Genomic DNA, 19,585 nt, shown 5'->3' with positions numbered 1-19,585 from the left:
ATGCTAAAAATAGTTTTTTTCTGCAAACTTTAACCTTCACCATAACATTTGAAACATAAAAGATAGAGACCTCATATTTGGTATGCATACACCACTGAGTAAGCTCTTTTAAATGACACCATGGTCAATAACCTTGTGACCTAGACTGTGACCTATACGTTAAATATAGCTTTTTTGTTGGCAGACTTTAACCTTCACCATGACTTTTGAACAAAGAAAGATACAGACTTAATATTTGGCATGCATACCCCACTAATTAAGCCATTTCACGACACAAAGGTCAATGACCTTGTGACCTTGAGTGTGTCCTATATGCTAAAAATAGCTTTTTCGAACCTTCATCATAACTTTTGAACCATGAAAGATAGAAACTTCATTTTTGGTACGCATACTTCACTAATCAAGTTCTTTCAAATGACACCAAGATCAATGACCTTGTGACCTTGAATGTGACCTATAAGCTAAAAATATGTCTTTTAACTTTGTTGCCGCCGGGCGCATAGTGTTTTACGATTACATCTTGTTTTCCGATAAATCTGATACCAGGCATATGGTATCATTTTGAAAAGGGGCAGTCAGAAAAACAATGGAGGGCCTGGGGTTGGAAACTTCCTATAAGAACCAAATTTTATTAAAGATATGTAATCATCTAACACAATTTAACTATGCTACAACAAAAAGTAGGGGGTCAACTTGCCCTTCAATGAACATTATCAATAGTATAAAGTCAAGTTTGAAAAAAAAAGTGCCGGATACTACGTGCTTGGATGATTATTACATTACTGACGATTTGTTTTTTTTTTTATTAAATACAACTAAATTTGGTAAATTTTAAGGGAAGCATTTGATCCCAATTAGTCGAAACTACCTGAGGTGGCTTCCACATGAGTTTCATCTTTCCTGGTCCAGTGGTTCTTGAGAAGATTTTTAAAGATTTTTCCTATATATTCCTATGTAAAACTTTGATCTACCATTGTGGCCCCACCCTACCCCCGGGGGTCATGATTTGAACAAACTTGAATCTACACTACCTGAGATGGCTTCCATATGAGTTTCATCTTTCCTGGCTCAGTGGTTCTTGAGATTTTTAAAGATTTTCCCTATATACTCCTAAGTAAAACTTTGATTAGCCATTGTGGCCCCACCCTACCCCCGGGGGTCATGATTTGAACAAACTTGAATCTACACTACCTGATGATGCTTCCACATGAGTTTCATCTTTCATGGCCTCGTGGTTTTTTAGAAGAACATTTTTAAAAGATGCCATAAATTTTTCACTAGTTCATAATTATCCACCCTTAGAAGAGGGCGTGGCCCTTCATTTGAACAAATTTGAATCCCCTTTACCTAAGAATACTTTGTGGCAAGTTTGGTTGAAATTGGCCCAGTGGTTCTTGAGAAGAAGATGAAAATATTAAAAGTTTACGAAGACTACGACGACAGACAACGGACAAATTTTTGATCAGAAAAGCTCACTTGAGCCTTCGGCTCAGGTGAGCTAAAAAGATTACCCGTTCAAGGTAGTTGAGGCCGTTTTGGTAATAACCGCTTAATTTTCCTCTCTTGACTGACTGGCGATAAGTTTTAACCTTAATAAACATTTTTTTTTCTAAATTTTATTTTTCAAAATTTTACACTTCAGCATTGATATTGAAATTTTCTGGGGGATTTTTTTTTTACCAACCTGTTCATGTCAAAAGCACTAGTCAACTTTTAAATGCCAGACAAGAACATATTTCTATCAGTTTTCTCGTGTCTGATAATGTACTTCGAGTCTTGATTTTCATCTTTGTGAATGTGTAATCAAACTTCATATGCTGATGCATACTGATATTAGCTATTCAAATGCATTAACAATTTTTGACCATGACATTTCTTTTGACCATGACCTCTCTTCTTAATTTAGCTCCGTTTCAAAGACACCATTCGTGATATTTTTATCAAACTTAATATGCCGATATATATTACTGAGAAATATTGAACGGAATCACAAACTTTCGATCTTGAGCTTTCTTGTGATCTTGACCTCACTTTACTCTCATCTGCATTTAGCCTTGTTTTTAAGAGAAACTGTTTCAGTTTTTTTTTTTAATGTAAGCTTATGCACCTACATCATACCAAGTTATACTAGGATAGTCTTAAATAAAGTGTCCCACCACAGCATAATATTTCCATAACAGCTGCTTGATCAGGATTGCTCTACCAGTTAGCTCCTGACAATAAACTCATTAATTTCTCTCTAATCTGACATGCAAATTTCTGCTATCAAAATTCTTCTTGACCAGTGCTTGATAATTATGCCCATGAGAGAAATTGAATTTCTCTCAATTCATTCACTTTTTTGACAGATTGCTGTAAAGTATATGATGGGGAAAAAAAGTTTTTACTTGATTTAACATTTTTTAATAAGGATACAACTAAATTTTTTTTACATTTTTTAGGAATATGAAATTTAAAACACTTAGTTTTTAAAAAAAATTTCACTTAAATTAAAGGTCAGAGTGACCTTGAAATAGGTCGTGACACACCTTCTACCTAAGATGTATATATTTGCCAAGTTTGATAGTTCTAGGTCTAATAGTTTCCTAGTTATGAGCCAGACAGGATTTTTCCATGTTTGGCCATAGCATCTTAATTAAAGGTCAGAGCAACCTACCTTTTGTGTGCGACACACGGTCTACCCAAGAAGTTTCAGTTGACAAAGTTTGATAATCCTGGGCCTAACAGTATTGAAGTTATGAGACGGACAGGAATGGACAGACAGACGGACATGAAGCCTATAACATAATATGTCCCGTCTTAAGACGGGCATATAAAAATAGGAACAAAATTTCAAACTTGTTGAATTGATTTTTATTTTCTTATATAAAAAGTAAAAAAAGAGTAAAAGTCCTTTGAACACTGTGGTGGTACCGAAAACCTCCTGGCAACCTGCAAAATTGGAAACCATGATTAAAATAGTCTTTTGCAAAAATTGTATTAAATAAGAGAAGAATGTCACAACCCTTTTCTCTTTTTTATTTTAATATGCAGTTCATTAATACTTTGAAGGAAGAAAGAAGGATTTTTAAGAAAGAAAATTGACTTTTTGACATTAAGAATGCAACTTGTTGTGACAAAACCTCTCAGCTTTCTGAAGTTATACTGATGGCATACGAGTCAGAAATTCTTCTAAATTTTAAGATTTTTATTACTTTTTAAAGGTAGAGCACTTCTGTTACTACTTTTACAATTTAGTTTTATTAGTTCTGTTTATTTTGGACCATTTGGAAGTCCTTAGTTTTATCAGTACTGAGGATTACCTGTAAATGGGCATCTTACCGGTCTCTAGTAAAATGGGGCTGTGAAATTTCGTCTCTTCTTCTTATTCTTTTTGATGGGTATTAGATATCACAATAAAACAAGCATGAGTAAACTTAGTTAGACTTTCCCTATGGAATTTAGAAATATTACTTTTGCACTGAAAAGACCTTTAAACATTTCATTCCAAATGATTTTAAACAATTCTTATCGAGTTTTCCCCACAAGGTATCTTGCCAAGATCATAGATATGTACAGTGGAATATTTATGACCATTATTGTGGGATTAGTCCGAGATAATCATTTCCCCTTTTAATATAATTTGCACGTTTGACTTCAAGAACAAAAGATGATTATATTGATATCTTGCATTAAGTTTTCATTTTGTTAGCATAAAATTTTCCAAACTCCCTCAACTTTGCTTTAACTAAGTTTTCTGTACAATAATAATAAAGTCTGCTCTGTCTTGTCTGTAAAATTAAGTTATTTTTGTTAATACACAGAATACAAACAAACAAATCCAATGCCTCAGATATAGTTATGCATGGGGTTTAGTTTACTAATCCATACACCTGAATTATTTAAAGACATTAAGGTTTTTAAGATTTATCTTTAACATTCAACTTTACAATATACACTTATGACATTGAATTTTAACAATTATGTTAATGCACGCATATTATTTATTCCTATCTTTAGTTTTTTGTTCGTTTTTTTTTTCTTTTGGTGCATATACACTGGTTTTGCATACAAATGTTTGCTGAGACATTGGATTTTTTTTTTTTAGAGATAAAAACATTTTTTCAATATCTTTTTTTGGAATTTATTTTATACTACACTGACAAGTAAACTAAGTTCAGTGAACACAATTAAGTTTTTTTTTTATACAGGTACCACAGGTTTACAACACATTTTAATTTGCCTTCTTTGACATCAACGAACTGCGAAGAGAATACAACTTTTGTAGCCATTTAAAACTGAAAACAATCATGGGATTTTAAATTTGATGTTCAAAGTAGGGATTTGAATCTTATGAGTTTCCTTCAGATCATTCAGTAGGGCTACATTAATTTAGTCTATTCTGTAAGGTAACAAAGTACCTATGTAAACATGATGTGTGAAATATGAGCGATAAAAGAGTTAGCATCAGTGGGCAATGGGTGCACTTAATAGCCTCCTCGTGTACTGGCATAGGGGTGGGGACGTCCACGCCCCCCTCGGGGTGCTGGTGGGGCTTTAAAGGAACTGCCTCCTGCGGACCATCCACTCTCTACAAGAAACAAGACCACATTGTGGTTGACATAAATACCCACGTGCAATCCAATGATTACGTAGTAGCAGAAATTTTTTGTTGGAGTTAACTTACCTTTGGCATACCCATCATCATATCCTTGTGCACTTGAGCCATGTCCATAGTCAAAGTACTGTGTATCTCTACAATTGTAGAAGTATTCAATCAGTTACCTGTCACATTAACATTTAGTAACAGTAAATCATAGTCAGTAGAATACCTTCATAAGTTTTCAATACCCACCCTGCAGCATAGCTTGTTTCTGCGTATGGGTCTCTAGCATAGGGATCTGCATATGGATCTTCATAAGCCTTAAAAAAATTTGGTAAGTTTTGAATGTATGTATTTTGATTATCATTGGTATCGGGTAATAAAATCACATGCACATTCACGTTTTTGTACCTGAGTGCTGTAGTCCTCGTAGGCTTCTGTACGAGGTGGTGGTGGGGGTGCTGGTCTACCCCGTCCTGCGGGGGCTCCTCGAGGGGCTGGGACACCACGTGGGGCACCTCTTGCAGGTGCTCCTCTGTAAAAAAGAACATTTAATCTATGTGCAAAAAATTCTGTAAAACTAAAGGCTTTCATTGCCTCACTCTCATTGAAGGTACATACCGGTATCTCATATGCAAGCATGAACATTTGCTCATATTTCTTTCTCATCAACGTTTGGCAATAAAGGATGACCTCTCTACTTCAATTATTAAAAGCTACTGATTGATTTTCAAATGATTTCTTTAAAATTTAAAATGAATCTTCAATATCCCCTGTGTTTATATCATATTCATCCCCCTCCTTTAAATAAACAACAAAATTTTTAGGAGAGGTTTCACTGTAACCAAACACCGCTTTTAAATATCTGACTGAACTAATTCAACTGACCTGGGTGGGGGTGCTCCTCTTCCAGCAGGTGAGGTGAGGAGACCTCCTCTTCCCCCGGCCCCTGGACCACCTCTTCCCCTCCCTCGTCCACCTGCACCAGGTGTACCTGCTCCCGGGGCTTTCTCTCCATTCAGATACATCATTTCTTCCATCTGTTGCTGGTGTATTTCATCATTGTATTCCTGTGATAGGAAAAAAATTGCTGATTATTTATCAAGAAATCTCCTTTTTAACAAGAGGCCCACGGGCCTTATAGGTCACCTGAGTATTGTGCAACAACTTTCAAATTATTAAATTTGGTTCCTGTTTTAAACCAGAGGCCATGAAATTCGCAATTCACAATATTGAAAGAGGCACCATTGCTTATCATAATTATAGACTTAGCATGCTTACTCTATTTACTTAATACCAAAAGGTAGATCAGAGTAACATAGAGAAAATGCACTTCTGCTTTATAACTAGTTGTGCACATCATCCCAAAGGAACCCCTGACCTTGGGGCCACATATTTCAAAATTTTGCAAATTTTATCATAAAATGGTTGATTAATACCTAAGAGCAGATTTCAAAGCATTAATTTTATTTTCAGACTATGTACCACAACCCCACCCCCCAACCCAGAAGGGGGGGGCATAAAAAAAATAACCATTTTGCTAGATGCACCTTTCTTCATCATAAATATATATTCTTAGATCATTGGCATAAAACCCAGGAGCAAAGAAGAAGATTTTCAAAGAATTAATGCATTTTCACTATATGGAATGCCCCGCCCTAACACCAGAACCCCTGACCCTGGGGCCACAAAATTCACAATTTTGGAACAGGCACTCTTGCTCATCATAACTATGTACTTAGTTAGTTTATTTAATACCCAGAATCAGAGGAAAAGATTTTCAAAGAATTAATGCATTTTCACTATATAACCAATAGTGCCCCGCCCTAACACCAGAACCCATAACCCTGGGGCCACAAAATTCACAATTTTGGAACAGGCACTCTTGCTCATCATAACTATGTACTTAGTTAGTTTATTTAATACACAGAATCAGAGGAGATGATTTTCAAAGAATAAATGCATTTTCACTATATAACCAATAGTGCCCCACCCTAACACCAGAACCCCTGACCCTGGGGCCACAAAATTCACAATTTTGGAAGAGGCACTCTTGCTCATCATAACTATGTACTTAGTTAGTTTACTTAATACCCAGGAGCAGAGAAGAAGATTTTCAAAGAAATCATGCATTTTCAATATAATCTATATAGCCCCGCCCTAACACCAGAACCCCTGAACAAAATTCACAATTTTGGAAGAGGCACTCTTACTCATCATAACTATGTACTTAGTTAGTTTATTTAATACCCAGAATCAGAGGAAAAGATTTTCAAAGAATAAATGCATTTTCACTATATAACCAATAGTGCCCCGCCCTAACACCAGAACCCCTGACCCTGGGGCCACAAAATTCACAATTTTGGAAGAGGCACTCTTACTCATCATAGCTATGTACTTAGTTAGTTTACTTAATACCCAGGAGCAGAGAAGAAGATTTTCAAAGAAATCATGCATTTTCACTATATAATCTATATAGCCCCGCCCTAGCACTAGAACCCCTGACCCTGGGGCCGTGAATTTCACAATTTTGCAAACTCAATGCACATTACATTCATGCCAACAGTTTGCCTGCTTGATGTCCAGGACTATAGAAGAAGATTTTTAAAGATTGCAAAAATTTTAGTGGTTTTGGCCCCACCCTTCAGGCCCCAGGGGGGCGGGGACCATAAAATTCAAAATTTTTGTTCCCCTTCACCCATAGATGCTGTATACCAAATTTGGTTGAAATTGGTTCAGTGGTTTCAGAGAAGAAGTTGAAAATGTTCAAATGTTAACACACGATGCATGACGCACGACGACGGACGAAAACGGATAGCAATAGGTCACCTGAGTTACTCAGGTGACCTAAAAATATCAAAGACATCAGACCATCCTTAATAAATTGCTTGTTTGCCCTCTCCCAAAGGACTGGCTAAAAATGACCCGATTAAAAACTTTAACCTCTGAGACAATTTTTTTCTCATTTTATTCCTGGGTTTTCTCATCTAAATGTATGTTGAATTTTCTTAGGAGGAAAAAAATTTCCCATTTACAGACCAACCCAATTTTATTTACCCTGAGTCAAGAGAGGGCAAGTAAACATGTTAAAGATAGCCTAATGTACACATTTGAGAAAGGCTTGCCTTTGATGTTATTTACATCTGGCACAAGACTCAAGATTGAGAAAATCAAAATGGAATGCGACATTCCTCTTCTCAAAAACAATACTTACCGGTGATAAAAATTTAGTAAGTTCTGATAATGCATGGGAGAGTCTGGCATAAGCATCTGAAATTTCACTGTATACTTCAACAAGGACATGCAGCTCTTCATTTAAATGGGCATATTTTCCACCCTCTTTCTTAAGTTCATCTTCCTGCAATTCAAAGGTTCATAAATTTATACGTTCACAAAATATTTGTTTCTAAAAATTTTACGTATGATTTACAATACCAATTTTGGAAACCTGCATTTAGAAATGTTAATATTTTGCTTATTCCCACCTTTGCCTTGTCTCGCATTGACCCTCTTCCAAGAATTGACATCTTTGTCCCTGTTTCTTCTTGTAACCTCTTAAGTGACATACCTTTTGGGCCCAATAGTTTTCCAACAAAATTAAACTGTAGAGAAAACAGGCTTTAGTTAAGTACAAATTCATGATAAGTTGGCTGCTGTAAAATTGTCACTAAAAACATCATTATTTTTCTATGTGGCCTTACTTTGGGGTACTCATTCTGAGGAATTTTGACTTTGACAGCTACTCCCTGTGGTCTGTTATGGTGAGCTTCCACTGTAGGAATCACTTTCTTACTTCCACCTTCTGCTTTCTTTATTTCTGCAAATCAAATGCCAAATTAACTAAATATTCAATAATAAGTTAAATAATATTTGTTCATCAAATGTGTTAGTCTGGTATCTACATTGTTTATTAGACAGTGTACAAGTCTATTTTTAGGAATGGGGCTGGGGATGTAAAGATTGTGAAAGCAGGAGCTGCGAACAATGTAGCCCTCTCCATTTTTTTAATCTGTTATTTTCTGGAGAGGGATACAATACCACAGCATCTCCATAAAGGTGTAAATGTAGTTTTTTTTAAATACAGGAGGAGGATACATTATAATATTGCAGCTAGGAATGCAGCAACCTTTTGGTGGAATTAGTGATAATCTGTAATCATTTTACTTTATAATCATCTATCGCAGATTTATGGTCTTAACTATATTTTTGGTTTGCAATACAGTACAATATGTATGTAAAGCTTAAATTTTTGGGGAAAATTACTATTTAAGAAAAATTCATACATTCAATTAGGAAAATTGGTACTTTTATTGAATGGGGGATGGCCCCAGATGGGGTCCTTGAACAACCACCTATTCAAGAGAATTGTTAGCCAATCTGATCCAATTTTAAATAAATAAAATTTCATTCTAATCTAAACATTAGTTTTTGTGTAAACTTATACAAATTTTATAAACGTTAGGCCATCATTAAAAATATTTTTGTTTTATGTACTGACTACTCCAGCCCATATTTTTCAAGGTGGGTAGATATGTTGGTATGCCCACGTTAGTTATTTTATTTTATTTATTTTTTTATATTTGCTTTACACTACCATAGTTGCCAACTCACCCGATTTCGTCGGGTCACACCCGATTTTTCAACCCATAACCCGATTATTTTTTATGACCCGGCGGGTCATGCTTTTCACCCGATTTTTACCGACTCTCCGAAAATCTTGATTAGATTTGTCCGGATTTGGTTTGCGTAAATTTTGCACTTTTAACTTCCAGTTACAACCCAAGCTTTTCTGATCTACGTAAACAATGCCGATGGATTAATTATCAGTGCAGGTGTAAACAATTAACTGGGTGTTGTTTTGACAAATCAATGTTTGAAGTCAATTAAAATGGCTTCCGATTGAACTATATCGTTATCAGGGCCAGCAGGAACAAATTGAACCAAACACGTCTCTGATTGAACCAAGAAAAGGAGAAACAATATTTATGTACACATCAAGTAATCTTGGAAAAAAAACTTTCATTCTGTGTAAAAAAAGTGATCAAAACAGTGTAGGCCTAACTTCACATTTAATATATACATATTGCAGTAGTTAATTAATCAAGAGAGAGGAAAAATAACTTCAAAACTAAAATTGGTATACTTTCAAATTTAGCAGAAGCTGAAAAGGCTTTTTAAAAAAAAAACACACTTACTTCAGGTCAATACTGAAAGGTATGAAACCTTAATTCTATTTTTTAACATGTAAATTTAATCAAATTATGTATGAATTTTTTGTCATTGTAAATTAAAGCTTTTTCAATAAAAGAATTCTCAATACACAAATACTTTGTATATATATATAATTATGTATAAAATTTAATGATGGTAAATATGTCGTGAATGTCGTTACGTGTTATGACCAGATTTTTTACTTTCCAAATCTGGTCATGACCAGATTTTTACATGCTGGAGGTTGGCAAGTATGTACACTACAGTTTAACTTTTTGACAAAAAGATAACTGTCATAAAATTCACAGACTTATAAATTCATTGACATTTTCATTACACAATGGAGAGCTATACAGATTATTACAGAAAATCTGTTTTTCTATATATCACCTGCTTTCACCTATATTTTTTAACAGATTAGATTTGTCCGATGAGAAATTTTGGCATTTATATAATACAAGATTTCATTTTCCATCGACTTTACATATATTAATAGAGAACAACTGCTTTTCTGATTACAAAAATATGGTTTAACAACATGGTCTTTGTCATTTTTTAATACCACAGCGTTTTGGCAACCTGACATCACTTGTTTCTTTGAAATCTTTCTCTGTTTTAGTGATTAAAAAGCACAAAACTAAGACAGATCATAACGAAAACTAACTGCTAAATTCCAAATGAACATATTTTTGATTTCCAGATTTTCATAATAGCAAAATGTAAGACATATTTTAGACTAAAATTCTGTACAAAATATGGCGAAATCGTAAGAGTAAACAAGTCAGTAAAAATTTCAATCAAAAACATTTTTGATAGAGAAATTATACTATGGAAACTGAAAACAACATACTTAAAATTCAAAGCTAAAAAAAATGATTGGGTAGAGGTGATTTTATTTTTAATGGGTTGGTTGGAGTACATCAAACAAATATTTTTTTAATGTTGGCCTAAGAGAAGAATTAATCTAAAATCACTGTTTACGAAGTGATCATCAGGACTCCACAATTATAATATCCATCTTCCTCTACAATGTCGAATTATAGATACACTGGTAAAATGCTTGGGCATGGAATTTCTTATGGTGATTTTAATATGTAAGAAGTGTCAGACAGTAAGGTATGGTCACATTTTGAAAAATAATGCAATACATTTTTGCAATGCAGTAAAAATACTGCAGTATAGCGAGATTCTCAGCTCATAGACTACTAAACCCTAGTAATAACTTCATATGTTCTCTTACCAATATAATGATCATTTAATAGGCAACAGTAGCCCATAGTGCATACTTGAAGAGTCAAAAATGCTTGCAACTTTGTCCATTTCTTACAAATAATTTGTATGATTGAAAAACTGTATGTAAATACTAGTTAAATCAATCCATTTGGGATAATTTAATAAAGCTAGTGTATATAGATACTTCAAACTACATAGCTTAATTAAAAAGATTTAGTTTTCAACTTTGAAATGGACCAATTCACCAAAAACCACAATGTTTCCAAAAGCATTTGCAAAAAAGCATGAAAAGCAGTTTTGGTCAACAAGGACATCACAATGCCAAAGAAACTTATTCCAAAATAGCTAAATAAAGCTATATTATACAGGTAAATAAAGCTATATAGGTAGATTTAGCTATATAGCTAAAAGTGATTTTCCTGTGAAGATTCTTAAACATACACTCCATAAGGAAAAAATTCAAATTTAAATTAACTTCTGTGTTAAATTTATGCAACACGCAGAGGTAAGCCTACAAGGCTACATGAAAAATTCCAAGACACGTGCTTTTCAAACGATTAATTATGATTATTACCTTCTGTTAATACACGAGCTGTTTGCACCAATTTCAATTGTTCCACTTGTCCAAGTTCATTCTTCAATTCATTGATATAGTCTGAATTTATTCCTGCCATCTTAATGCGTTTTAAAAATGCCGACACTCACTTTACTCTTTTGTTGGAAATGGCGGAAAATGGCGTCGCAGGTTAACCCCCGCTGTTTTAGAAATATAGTTCCTCAATTCTCCGAAAAACAATGAATATAGTTAAATGCCTCGTATGCTTTTTAATAGTAATATTCCATTAAAAATTACACATATTAATCTCAATAAAACTTTTAAAAAGTAAGCATTTTAAACGTTTATATATGTTGCGTAGGAATATCAGAACTCTTGATAAAATTAATTCGGGTTCGTTGCACCTGAAATATTAAACCCTTTCTCCAAACACAAGTATCAACCAAACCAAATAGACTTAATAGTTAGTCACTGTGAGTGTCATTGTGACTGTGATTGAAATTAGAACCTACTGACCGACAATAAAAGCCATGTCCATGCAGGTTGACCTAGAATTAAAAAAGGTAAAGTGACAGGGTTTCAATATTTGTCTTAATTCTTTCTTGACCACAATGCCCTAAAACATGATAAAGATGGAGGAAACATGTTTTCTTCTGATATTCTCAAAACCTTGAATATTGAATTTCCGTGTAGACAGTTTCACATCCTTTTGACCTTGTTACTCCAGGAAGGACGAAAACATTCAACTTTTTTCATTAACTTTTTTTTTGTACGACAACATAAAGAGAACTGGGGGATTGGTATTCCGTTTAGAGAAGTGGACAGGCTTTGTGCCTACATCCACTTCTCTTCACAGGCCTGCATGTTTTGATTCTGGAAAAATGTGTAAAATGTAGAACCGGTGACGGCCTACACTTCAAGTATTATCTCATCTGAAATATAATTGAGCTTGCAATGACTAGCGGCACTTCGCGCCTCTCATTCCACGCCTCTTGATGCGCTTGCTGTTAACAATTTTAATGTCACAGCCTAGTCTAGGTATTGAAGTTGTAGTAATTAACAAAAACACGGCTGCTGGGTTCGATATTATTTAATATATTATACATAATCAGAAAAAGGGTGATCTGCAATATAATAAAACATGTATTTAATATTTCTCACCTAACACACACTTTTACGCGAATTGGTTTAATCTTAGGAATTTAGATAATTTAGAAATTCACTTCAGTTAAATAAAATGATCAAATAGATAATGAATAATTATAGACAAAGAAATAATTTAACAATTATTTCTTACCGTAATCCTAGACTGAATTTGTCACAATATCATAAGATAATTTGTGTTGGGGAGAGAGAACGTCTTCCCTCCCCAAAGTCTAAGGTTGGAGTGCTCGAGGAGTTAGTATTGGCGCGAATGCGCAGTAGACATGGAAAAACCTGTTTAACCACTCACACACCCGAATACTCTCACTGACCACTCACCGGTATAAATGAATGAATGAATGAATAAGGCAGTGAATGAACGTAGTAAATTCCGTAGTGACGACGGAATTCACTAGTTACTATAAAATTATGATGCCTTAAAATAAGATATGAAAATGATATGAATGATAATTAGTAATTATTAATTAATTAATTATAATTCACCCTGTGACATTAACATAAATATATTCAACTCTCACAAGAAAACTATAATTATAAAGAAGTATCCTCAGGTAGTGTAGATTCAAGATTGTATAAATCATTACCCCCTGTGGTAGGGTGGAGCCATATTAGACGATGAAAGTTTTTATAGGAATATATAGGAAAAAACTTTCAAAATCTTCTTAGGAACAGCAAAGCCATGATTGGTAAAGTTTATGCAAAAGTATCCTCAGGTTAGGTAGTTAAGATTCAAAATTTTGAAATCATGAGCCCCAGGGGTAACCCGGTTGGAGCGGGGCCTAGACGATCAATGTTTTACATAGTAATATATAGGAAAAATCTTTACATATTTGATGATGAGGAACAGCAAAGCCATGATTGGTAATGTTTATATGGAAGCTGTTAGCATCCTCAGGTATAGTGTAGATGAAGATTTGTTTTAAATCATGACCCCATGGGGTATGGTGGGACCACAATAAAAGTTCAAACTTATTGGGGAAAAAGCCACAGGTAGTGAAAACCTGTATAATCATCCTTAGTGTTGATACAAATTGTGTTGATTTAAATTTGTTCAAATCGTACCCCACTTTTATGATTGGGAAATCTATAGCATTTACTGAATTAATATTTGCTTGTTCCTAGCCACTGCATTTGCTCAGGTGAGCGATGTGGGTCATTGGAACTGTTGGAAAATGTTTTTTAATGGGTGAGTGCTTGCAAAGTTAACCTGATTCCATTGACAAGTGAGCACACATCTAGTAGAAATAACTTACGTCACTAAAATGACTAAATTCTTATTCATTTCTTTTTAATTTTAGGCCTTTCAAGAGCTGCAAACAAAAATGATAGCAACAACGCAACAAATCAAGCTATCAGATGCTCAGATTGATCAGCTTAAAAGAAGCATCAAACATTCAGAATTAGTGGAGCATGAAATTGGAGCTCTCCCACAAACCACGAGATTATATGAAGGTGTTGGAAGAATGTAAGATCAACATTCTAGTTCAGTTAAATATATTTATGATATAAATAATTTAATTTTGGTAGATTGGATAAAAAAAAATTTAAAAAGTATATTGTATACCCCGATTAACCTATGTTATGATGACTTAATTATGTCAATAATGTATTTATCTGATTGACGTAACATTTAAAATATGTACAATTACAGTGAAACTCGGTTTAACGAAGTCACTTGGACCTATGAAATTACTTGGCTTTATCCGTAATTTGTTATATCCGTATTAGGAATTTTCTTAAATTTATATAATTTGTGATCCAAGTTAACTTGCTTTATCTGTGAATTCACAATATCCATGTTTGTACTTAACAAGTTTTACTGTAGAAGGTATTTTTGAAGGAGAAATTGTCCTATTTTTCTACACTTAATAATGGAAATTTAAAAGGAATGGATTCAATAGTTACCCAAGTTATACTAGTATAATCTGGGTTGGAACAGTTTAAGCTTTTCTATAAACTGCAGCCTAAAGTGCCCTATTCCAGGTTATACTTGTACATTTTATTTTATAACACGGGTAGCTATTTCAATTCATTCCAAATAAGCTATCAAGATAATTTTATATTGAAACATGTACTATTACCTGATGAAATTTAATCTTTCTTATAGGTTCATATTGCAACCTAAAGATGATATTAAACAAAATCTAACAAATAAAAAGAAAGCAGCAGAGGAAAAGATAAAAAACTTTGAGGTATGAATTACTATGCTTTGGAGTGACTGTGAGTTAACTGTCATTTACTAGAAGTATGGCACGCCGATTGGTTCAAAACTATTTTCTGCACAACCATCAAGTTTTTATACACGAGCTAGATGAAAAATATACACGAGTAAAATAAAAATGCACTTATAGCTAAAAATTGCACATAGTTTGAGAGATGTTAACACAAACATAACGAAAAATACATGAATCCGAATTTTTTTCACGATTTAGGGGTATAATATGCACAAACAAAAATCAAAAATTACATGAGCAGAGGAAACTAAAATTTACACAAACAATGTTACTGCGCATACAGCTGCGCGTATCATTATTATGCACATAGAAAAATATGTATGCTTAGCTGGATGTAATCGAGAAAGGAAAATGGCGTTGACGATGGCATGTGTTTTACTTTGCTTCTTTATTTCTTTGCTGAACCTCAATCCGATTTCAAGCTAATGCCAATCGAACAAATTAAGTGTTTCCATGTGATCTATATGTGAGAATACTTCAAAATTTTTCGAAAATATTATGTTTTTCTTATATTAACCGAGATCCTAACCAATATATGGAGGTATTATTTGATGCAGGGATGGGGTAATTGAAAAAAGTAATTGTAATTGGCTGTAATTAATTACATTTTTTGAAGTAATTGCAAGTAATTTGTAATTGAACATTTTTTCAATTACATGTAATTGTAATTTAATTAATTACACTGAATAAATACCATGTAATTTCAATTACTTTTTCAATTACATTCAATTACTTTATATGATACACATGTACATGAATTCAAATGATATACTGATACCTTTTTACTACGTTTTTTTATTGCAAAACATATCCTCAATCCTTCAATTTTACAGATTGAAGTTAATCTAGTTTCTTTCTATTTAATATACAATTTTATAAAAAAAAAATTTTTTTTTTCATGTTTATCTGAATTTTGCACCACCCTTCCTAGGTCTATTCAGCTATGAAATACACATTTATTATATTTCAATCTTAAGTTTGTTGCTTGGTCACTGCAGAATATGTGTGTCAAGAAAAATAGAAAAGGAATGTGTGTCAAAAATTCTCTCTTGTTGAAAAATTGTCACTGCAGATCACAGGTGTAAATTGCAATCAAAACAAATACACAAACAATTTTCCATGATTAATAAGACAAAGCCAACGCTGTGGATAATTATTTCAATTTCAAATGCTTTGCTAGTTTGAGAAAATTCAATTTGATAATTATTTTAATGTCTAAACAGAATTTTATGAATGAATTTTGTATCCCATTTATTTATGAAGTAAAAATATTCTTAGCAATATCAGGATTTTAGTTAACTTCAAAAGAAATATTTAATTTGAGAGGTTACAGTTGTGACATATGGCATGTGTTTTCAAATATCATATCACATGCAGTTTGTGTACATGTAGGGTTTGTGTGGAGGAAACTGCATCAAACTGATCCCAAGTAGTTCTTCAGTGTTTTGTTAATAAAAGTTAAAATTTAAATCACAAGTATACAAATGGCTTTACCATACTATTTCTTGTATTTTTGTGCAGCGATCTGCTTTATGAATGATCCCTCTTCTGTATAATATTATTCATTGAAAAGGATTATAGGATTTTCCAAAAAAATTGAAATGTAATTTGTAATTTAATTAATTACTTTTGTAAAGTAATTGTAATTTAATTAATTACATCTTAGAAAGCCTGTAATTTAATTGTAATTTAATTGAAGAAAAAGTCAAAGTAATTGTAATTTAATTAATTACTTTTTAAAGTAATTGACCCCATCCCTGATTTGATGCTAGACAAAAATTGTGACAAGAAGGAATCGTAAAATGCAGGGTTAAAGAAAACCTTGCATAATATGATGCACTCGACTTCGAACTAAAAGTACCTGTCAATTTTTACATGTACAAAAACACGTTGTGCATATTCTTGAGAGTCTAGCGTAATTCTAAAAGACTGAATCTTTTTTAAAAGATCAATATTGTTAACACATTTCTCATCCTCTTGTTTTATAATGTTTCAAGCATCTAAGCCACACTGAGCTGTTCTCTAATGAATATTAATGAAATGTGCGCAATGAGGATGCGTCGTATATTATGTCGATGTTGTACTCTCACTTGTGCAGTTTTCGTTTTTACGTTTGTGTAATTTTCTCATTATATTGTGTAAATATTTTGTTGATTGTGTAGTTTTTGTATAGTTTGTGTAAATTTCAACAACTTTGTGTGTATTTTTCGCAATTTGGGTAAGTTTTGACTTACTCGTGTAATTTTTTATTAGTTTACTAAAATTTAAATGTGCTAAATATTTTTATTTTTAATATTTTCAAGAAGTTCAGGAAATACTTTTGAACCAATCGGCGTGCCATATAGAAGTTCTGTTTATCATTCACAAGCTTGTTGGAAGCTTGGATGCATGGATTGGTGGGGGTTCCCATTAATTTTGCTACTTGCTAAATTAAAAGTATTGCAGTAAAAAAAATCCATGCTAATTTATGGTATCGTTCCTTCAATAAATATGCCCCCCCCCCTCTTTTGTAAAAGGGAGGGCATATTGCTTTGCTGCTGTCTTCCTCCAACAGTTTCTATTCATTTTCTTTGCAGAGGTTGCTCATACTGAAATGAAATTTGGTATACAGATTTATCATAAGAATATAAAGGTCAAGAACTGTTTTGAGTACGACTGAGCAATTTTTGACAGAGTTTTGCCCTTGGACTAAGAAAAAAATCCAATAATTTGCAGTGTCCGTTTATTTTCTTAGCATGTATGTCCAAAGGGGGGATGGGGTGGGGTGGCGTGGGTTTATAGTGTTTCACAAATATTTCTTGTTTTTGTTTTTCTTGTTCAGTAACTTCTGTTAACTTGTTGCCCTCCCCACTGATACTACCTCTATTGGCCAGATTAAGATTGTTTAGAGAAAGCAAAGAGAGATTACCAGATTTTTTTACTTAAGTATAGTCATGTACCCAATATGCATTAATTTACTTTAGTTGGAGTTCTTTGTATTAATTGTCTTTACAGCTGTACATGTAATACTAGTAGATTAAAAGCAATTTGATGTTATCAAAATAAAATGAATTTGTAATGGTTCAGTATCTCAACACATAGAATTAAGTCATACTTGCATTTAGTTTTAATATTGTTTGTCTTAAGTTATATACATTTAACATTGCTTTTGAATTTGCAATTTCTTTTACAGACGTCCAAATCTTACTTAGAGAAGAGCATTAAAGAAAGTGAAGACAACCTTAGAGAATTAGTCATGTCAAAACAACAAAATAGATAGTTCATTTTTTTTGTTTATTTTTTTTTTAAATAAATATTTGTACAAATTTCTTAGCATCAAGCTTTCTAATTTCTGGCAGAGAGAAAATTGCACATTGTCTGAGCACTTTGGTGCTGAGAAAAAACATAAATCAGTTCAGTATTGAAAAGTTTAAATGCAAAGTTGGTTCGGGGAGGGGTATGATAGGAAGAAACTTGAATCTACACTACCTGAGGATTGCTTCCATATGACCAATCATGACTTTGCTGTTTTAGAAGATTTTAAAAGAAATTTCCTTTTTAGCTCACCTGAGCCAAAGGCTCAAGTGAGCTTTTCTGATCAAAATTTGTCCATTGTCTGTCGTCGTTGTTGTTAACTTTTCACATTTTCATCTTCTTCTCAAGAACCACTGGGCCAATTTCAACCAAACTTGCTACAAAGTATCCTTGGGTAAAGGGGATTCAAGTTTGTTCAAATGAAGGGCCACGCCCTTTTCCAAGGGGAGATAATTATGAATTTGAGAAAAATTAATTGCATTTTTTAAAAATCTTCTTCTCAAAAACAACTGGGCCAGGAAAGATGAAACTCATGTGGAATCATCCTCAGATAGTGTAGATTCAAGTTTGATCAAATCATGACCCCCAGGGGTAGGGTGGGGCCAAAATGGCCGATCAAAGTTTTACATAGGAGTATATAGGAAACATCTTTAAAAATCTTCTTGTGTTTATCACTGTGATATACGCGAGCCAACGACAGAGGTGAATGTATGAGCCGATGGTAGAGAGTGCCCAAGGGGTAGGATGGGGCCAAAATGGCCGATCAAAGTTTTACATAGGAGTATCAAGAACCACAGGGCCAGGAAAGATGAAACTCATGTGGAATCATCCTCTTATAGTGTAAATTCAAATTTGTTCAAATCATGACCCCCAGGGGTAGGGTGGGGCCAAAATGGCCAATCAAAGTTTTACATAGGAATATATAGGAAACATCTTTAAAAATCTTCTTCTCAAGAACCACAGGGCCAGGAAAGATGAAACTCATGTGGAATCATCCTCAGATAGTGTAGATTCAAGTTTGTTCAAATCATGACCCCCAGGGGTAGGGTGGGGCCAAAATGGCCGATCAAAGTTTTACATAGGAATATATAGGAAACATCTTTAAAAATCTTCTCCTCAAGAACCACTGGGCCAGGAAAGATGAAACTCATGTGGAATCATCCTCAGATAGTGTAGATTCAAGTTTGTTCAAATCATGACCCTCGGGAGTAGAGTGGGGCCAAAATGGCCAATCAGAGTTTTACATAGGAGTATATAGGAAAAATCTTTAAAAATCTTCTTCTCAAGAACCACTGGGACAGGAAAAATGAA

The 19,585-nt window shown here is 33.6% G+C and overlaps 2 protein-coding genes across 3 annotated transcripts; one reads left to right on the top strand and one right to left on the bottom strand.

The window, feature by feature from the left end:
• Positions 1–2,830: 2,830 nt before the first annotated feature.
• On the bottom strand, positions 2,831–11,792 carry LOC134230908 (KH domain-containing, RNA-binding, signal transduction-associated protein 2-like). 2 transcript variants are annotated; one of them, XR_009984445.1, is made up of 10 exons: positions 11,601–11,792; positions 8,284–8,399; positions 8,068–8,184; positions 7,797–7,940; positions 5,471–5,652; positions 4,994–5,117; positions 4,835–4,902; positions 4,667–4,734; positions 4,401–4,570; positions 2,831–2,931 (listed from the first exon to the last, which is right to left on the bottom strand). XR_009984445.1 is itself a non-coding variant. In XM_062712773.1 (9 exons), the coding sequence occupies exons 1-9, from the start codon at positions 11,698–11,700 to the stop codon at positions 4,467–4,469; spliced, it is 1,023 nt and encodes a 340-aa protein (XP_062568757.1). In that variant the 5' UTR covers positions 11,701–11,792; the 3' UTR covers positions 3,713–4,466. The 2 variants fall into 2 exon arrangements, 1 of the variants encoding a protein (XP_062568757.1); XM_062712773.1 differs by lacking the exon at positions 2,831–2,931 and having other exon boundaries at positions 3,713–4,570.
• Positions 11,793–11,977: 185 nt separating this feature from the next.
• On the top strand, positions 11,978–18,286 carry LOC134230909 (prefoldin subunit 1-like). The gene is made up of 4 exons (XM_062712774.1): positions 11,978–12,145; positions 14,045–14,211; positions 14,854–14,938; positions 18,153–18,286. Exons 1-4 carry the CDS (start codon positions 12,113–12,115, stop codon positions 18,237–18,239), a joined length of 372 nt encoding a protein of 123 aa, XP_062568758.1. The 5' UTR covers positions 11,978–12,112; the 3' UTR covers positions 18,240–18,286.
• The last annotated feature ends 1,299 nt before the right edge of the window (positions 18,287–19,585 follow it).

Source organism: Saccostrea cucullata, unplaced genomic scaffold (assembly GCF_032062105.1).
Source record: "Saccostrea cucullata isolate Sc308-1 unplaced genomic scaffold, CSIRO_AGI_Scuc_v1 ctg308, whole genome shotgun sequence".
NCBI classification, from domain to species: domain Eukaryota; kingdom Metazoa; phylum Mollusca; class Bivalvia; order Ostreida; family Ostreidae; genus Saccostrea; species Saccostrea cuccullata.
This window is presented reverse-complemented; position numbering and strand designations above follow the sequence as displayed.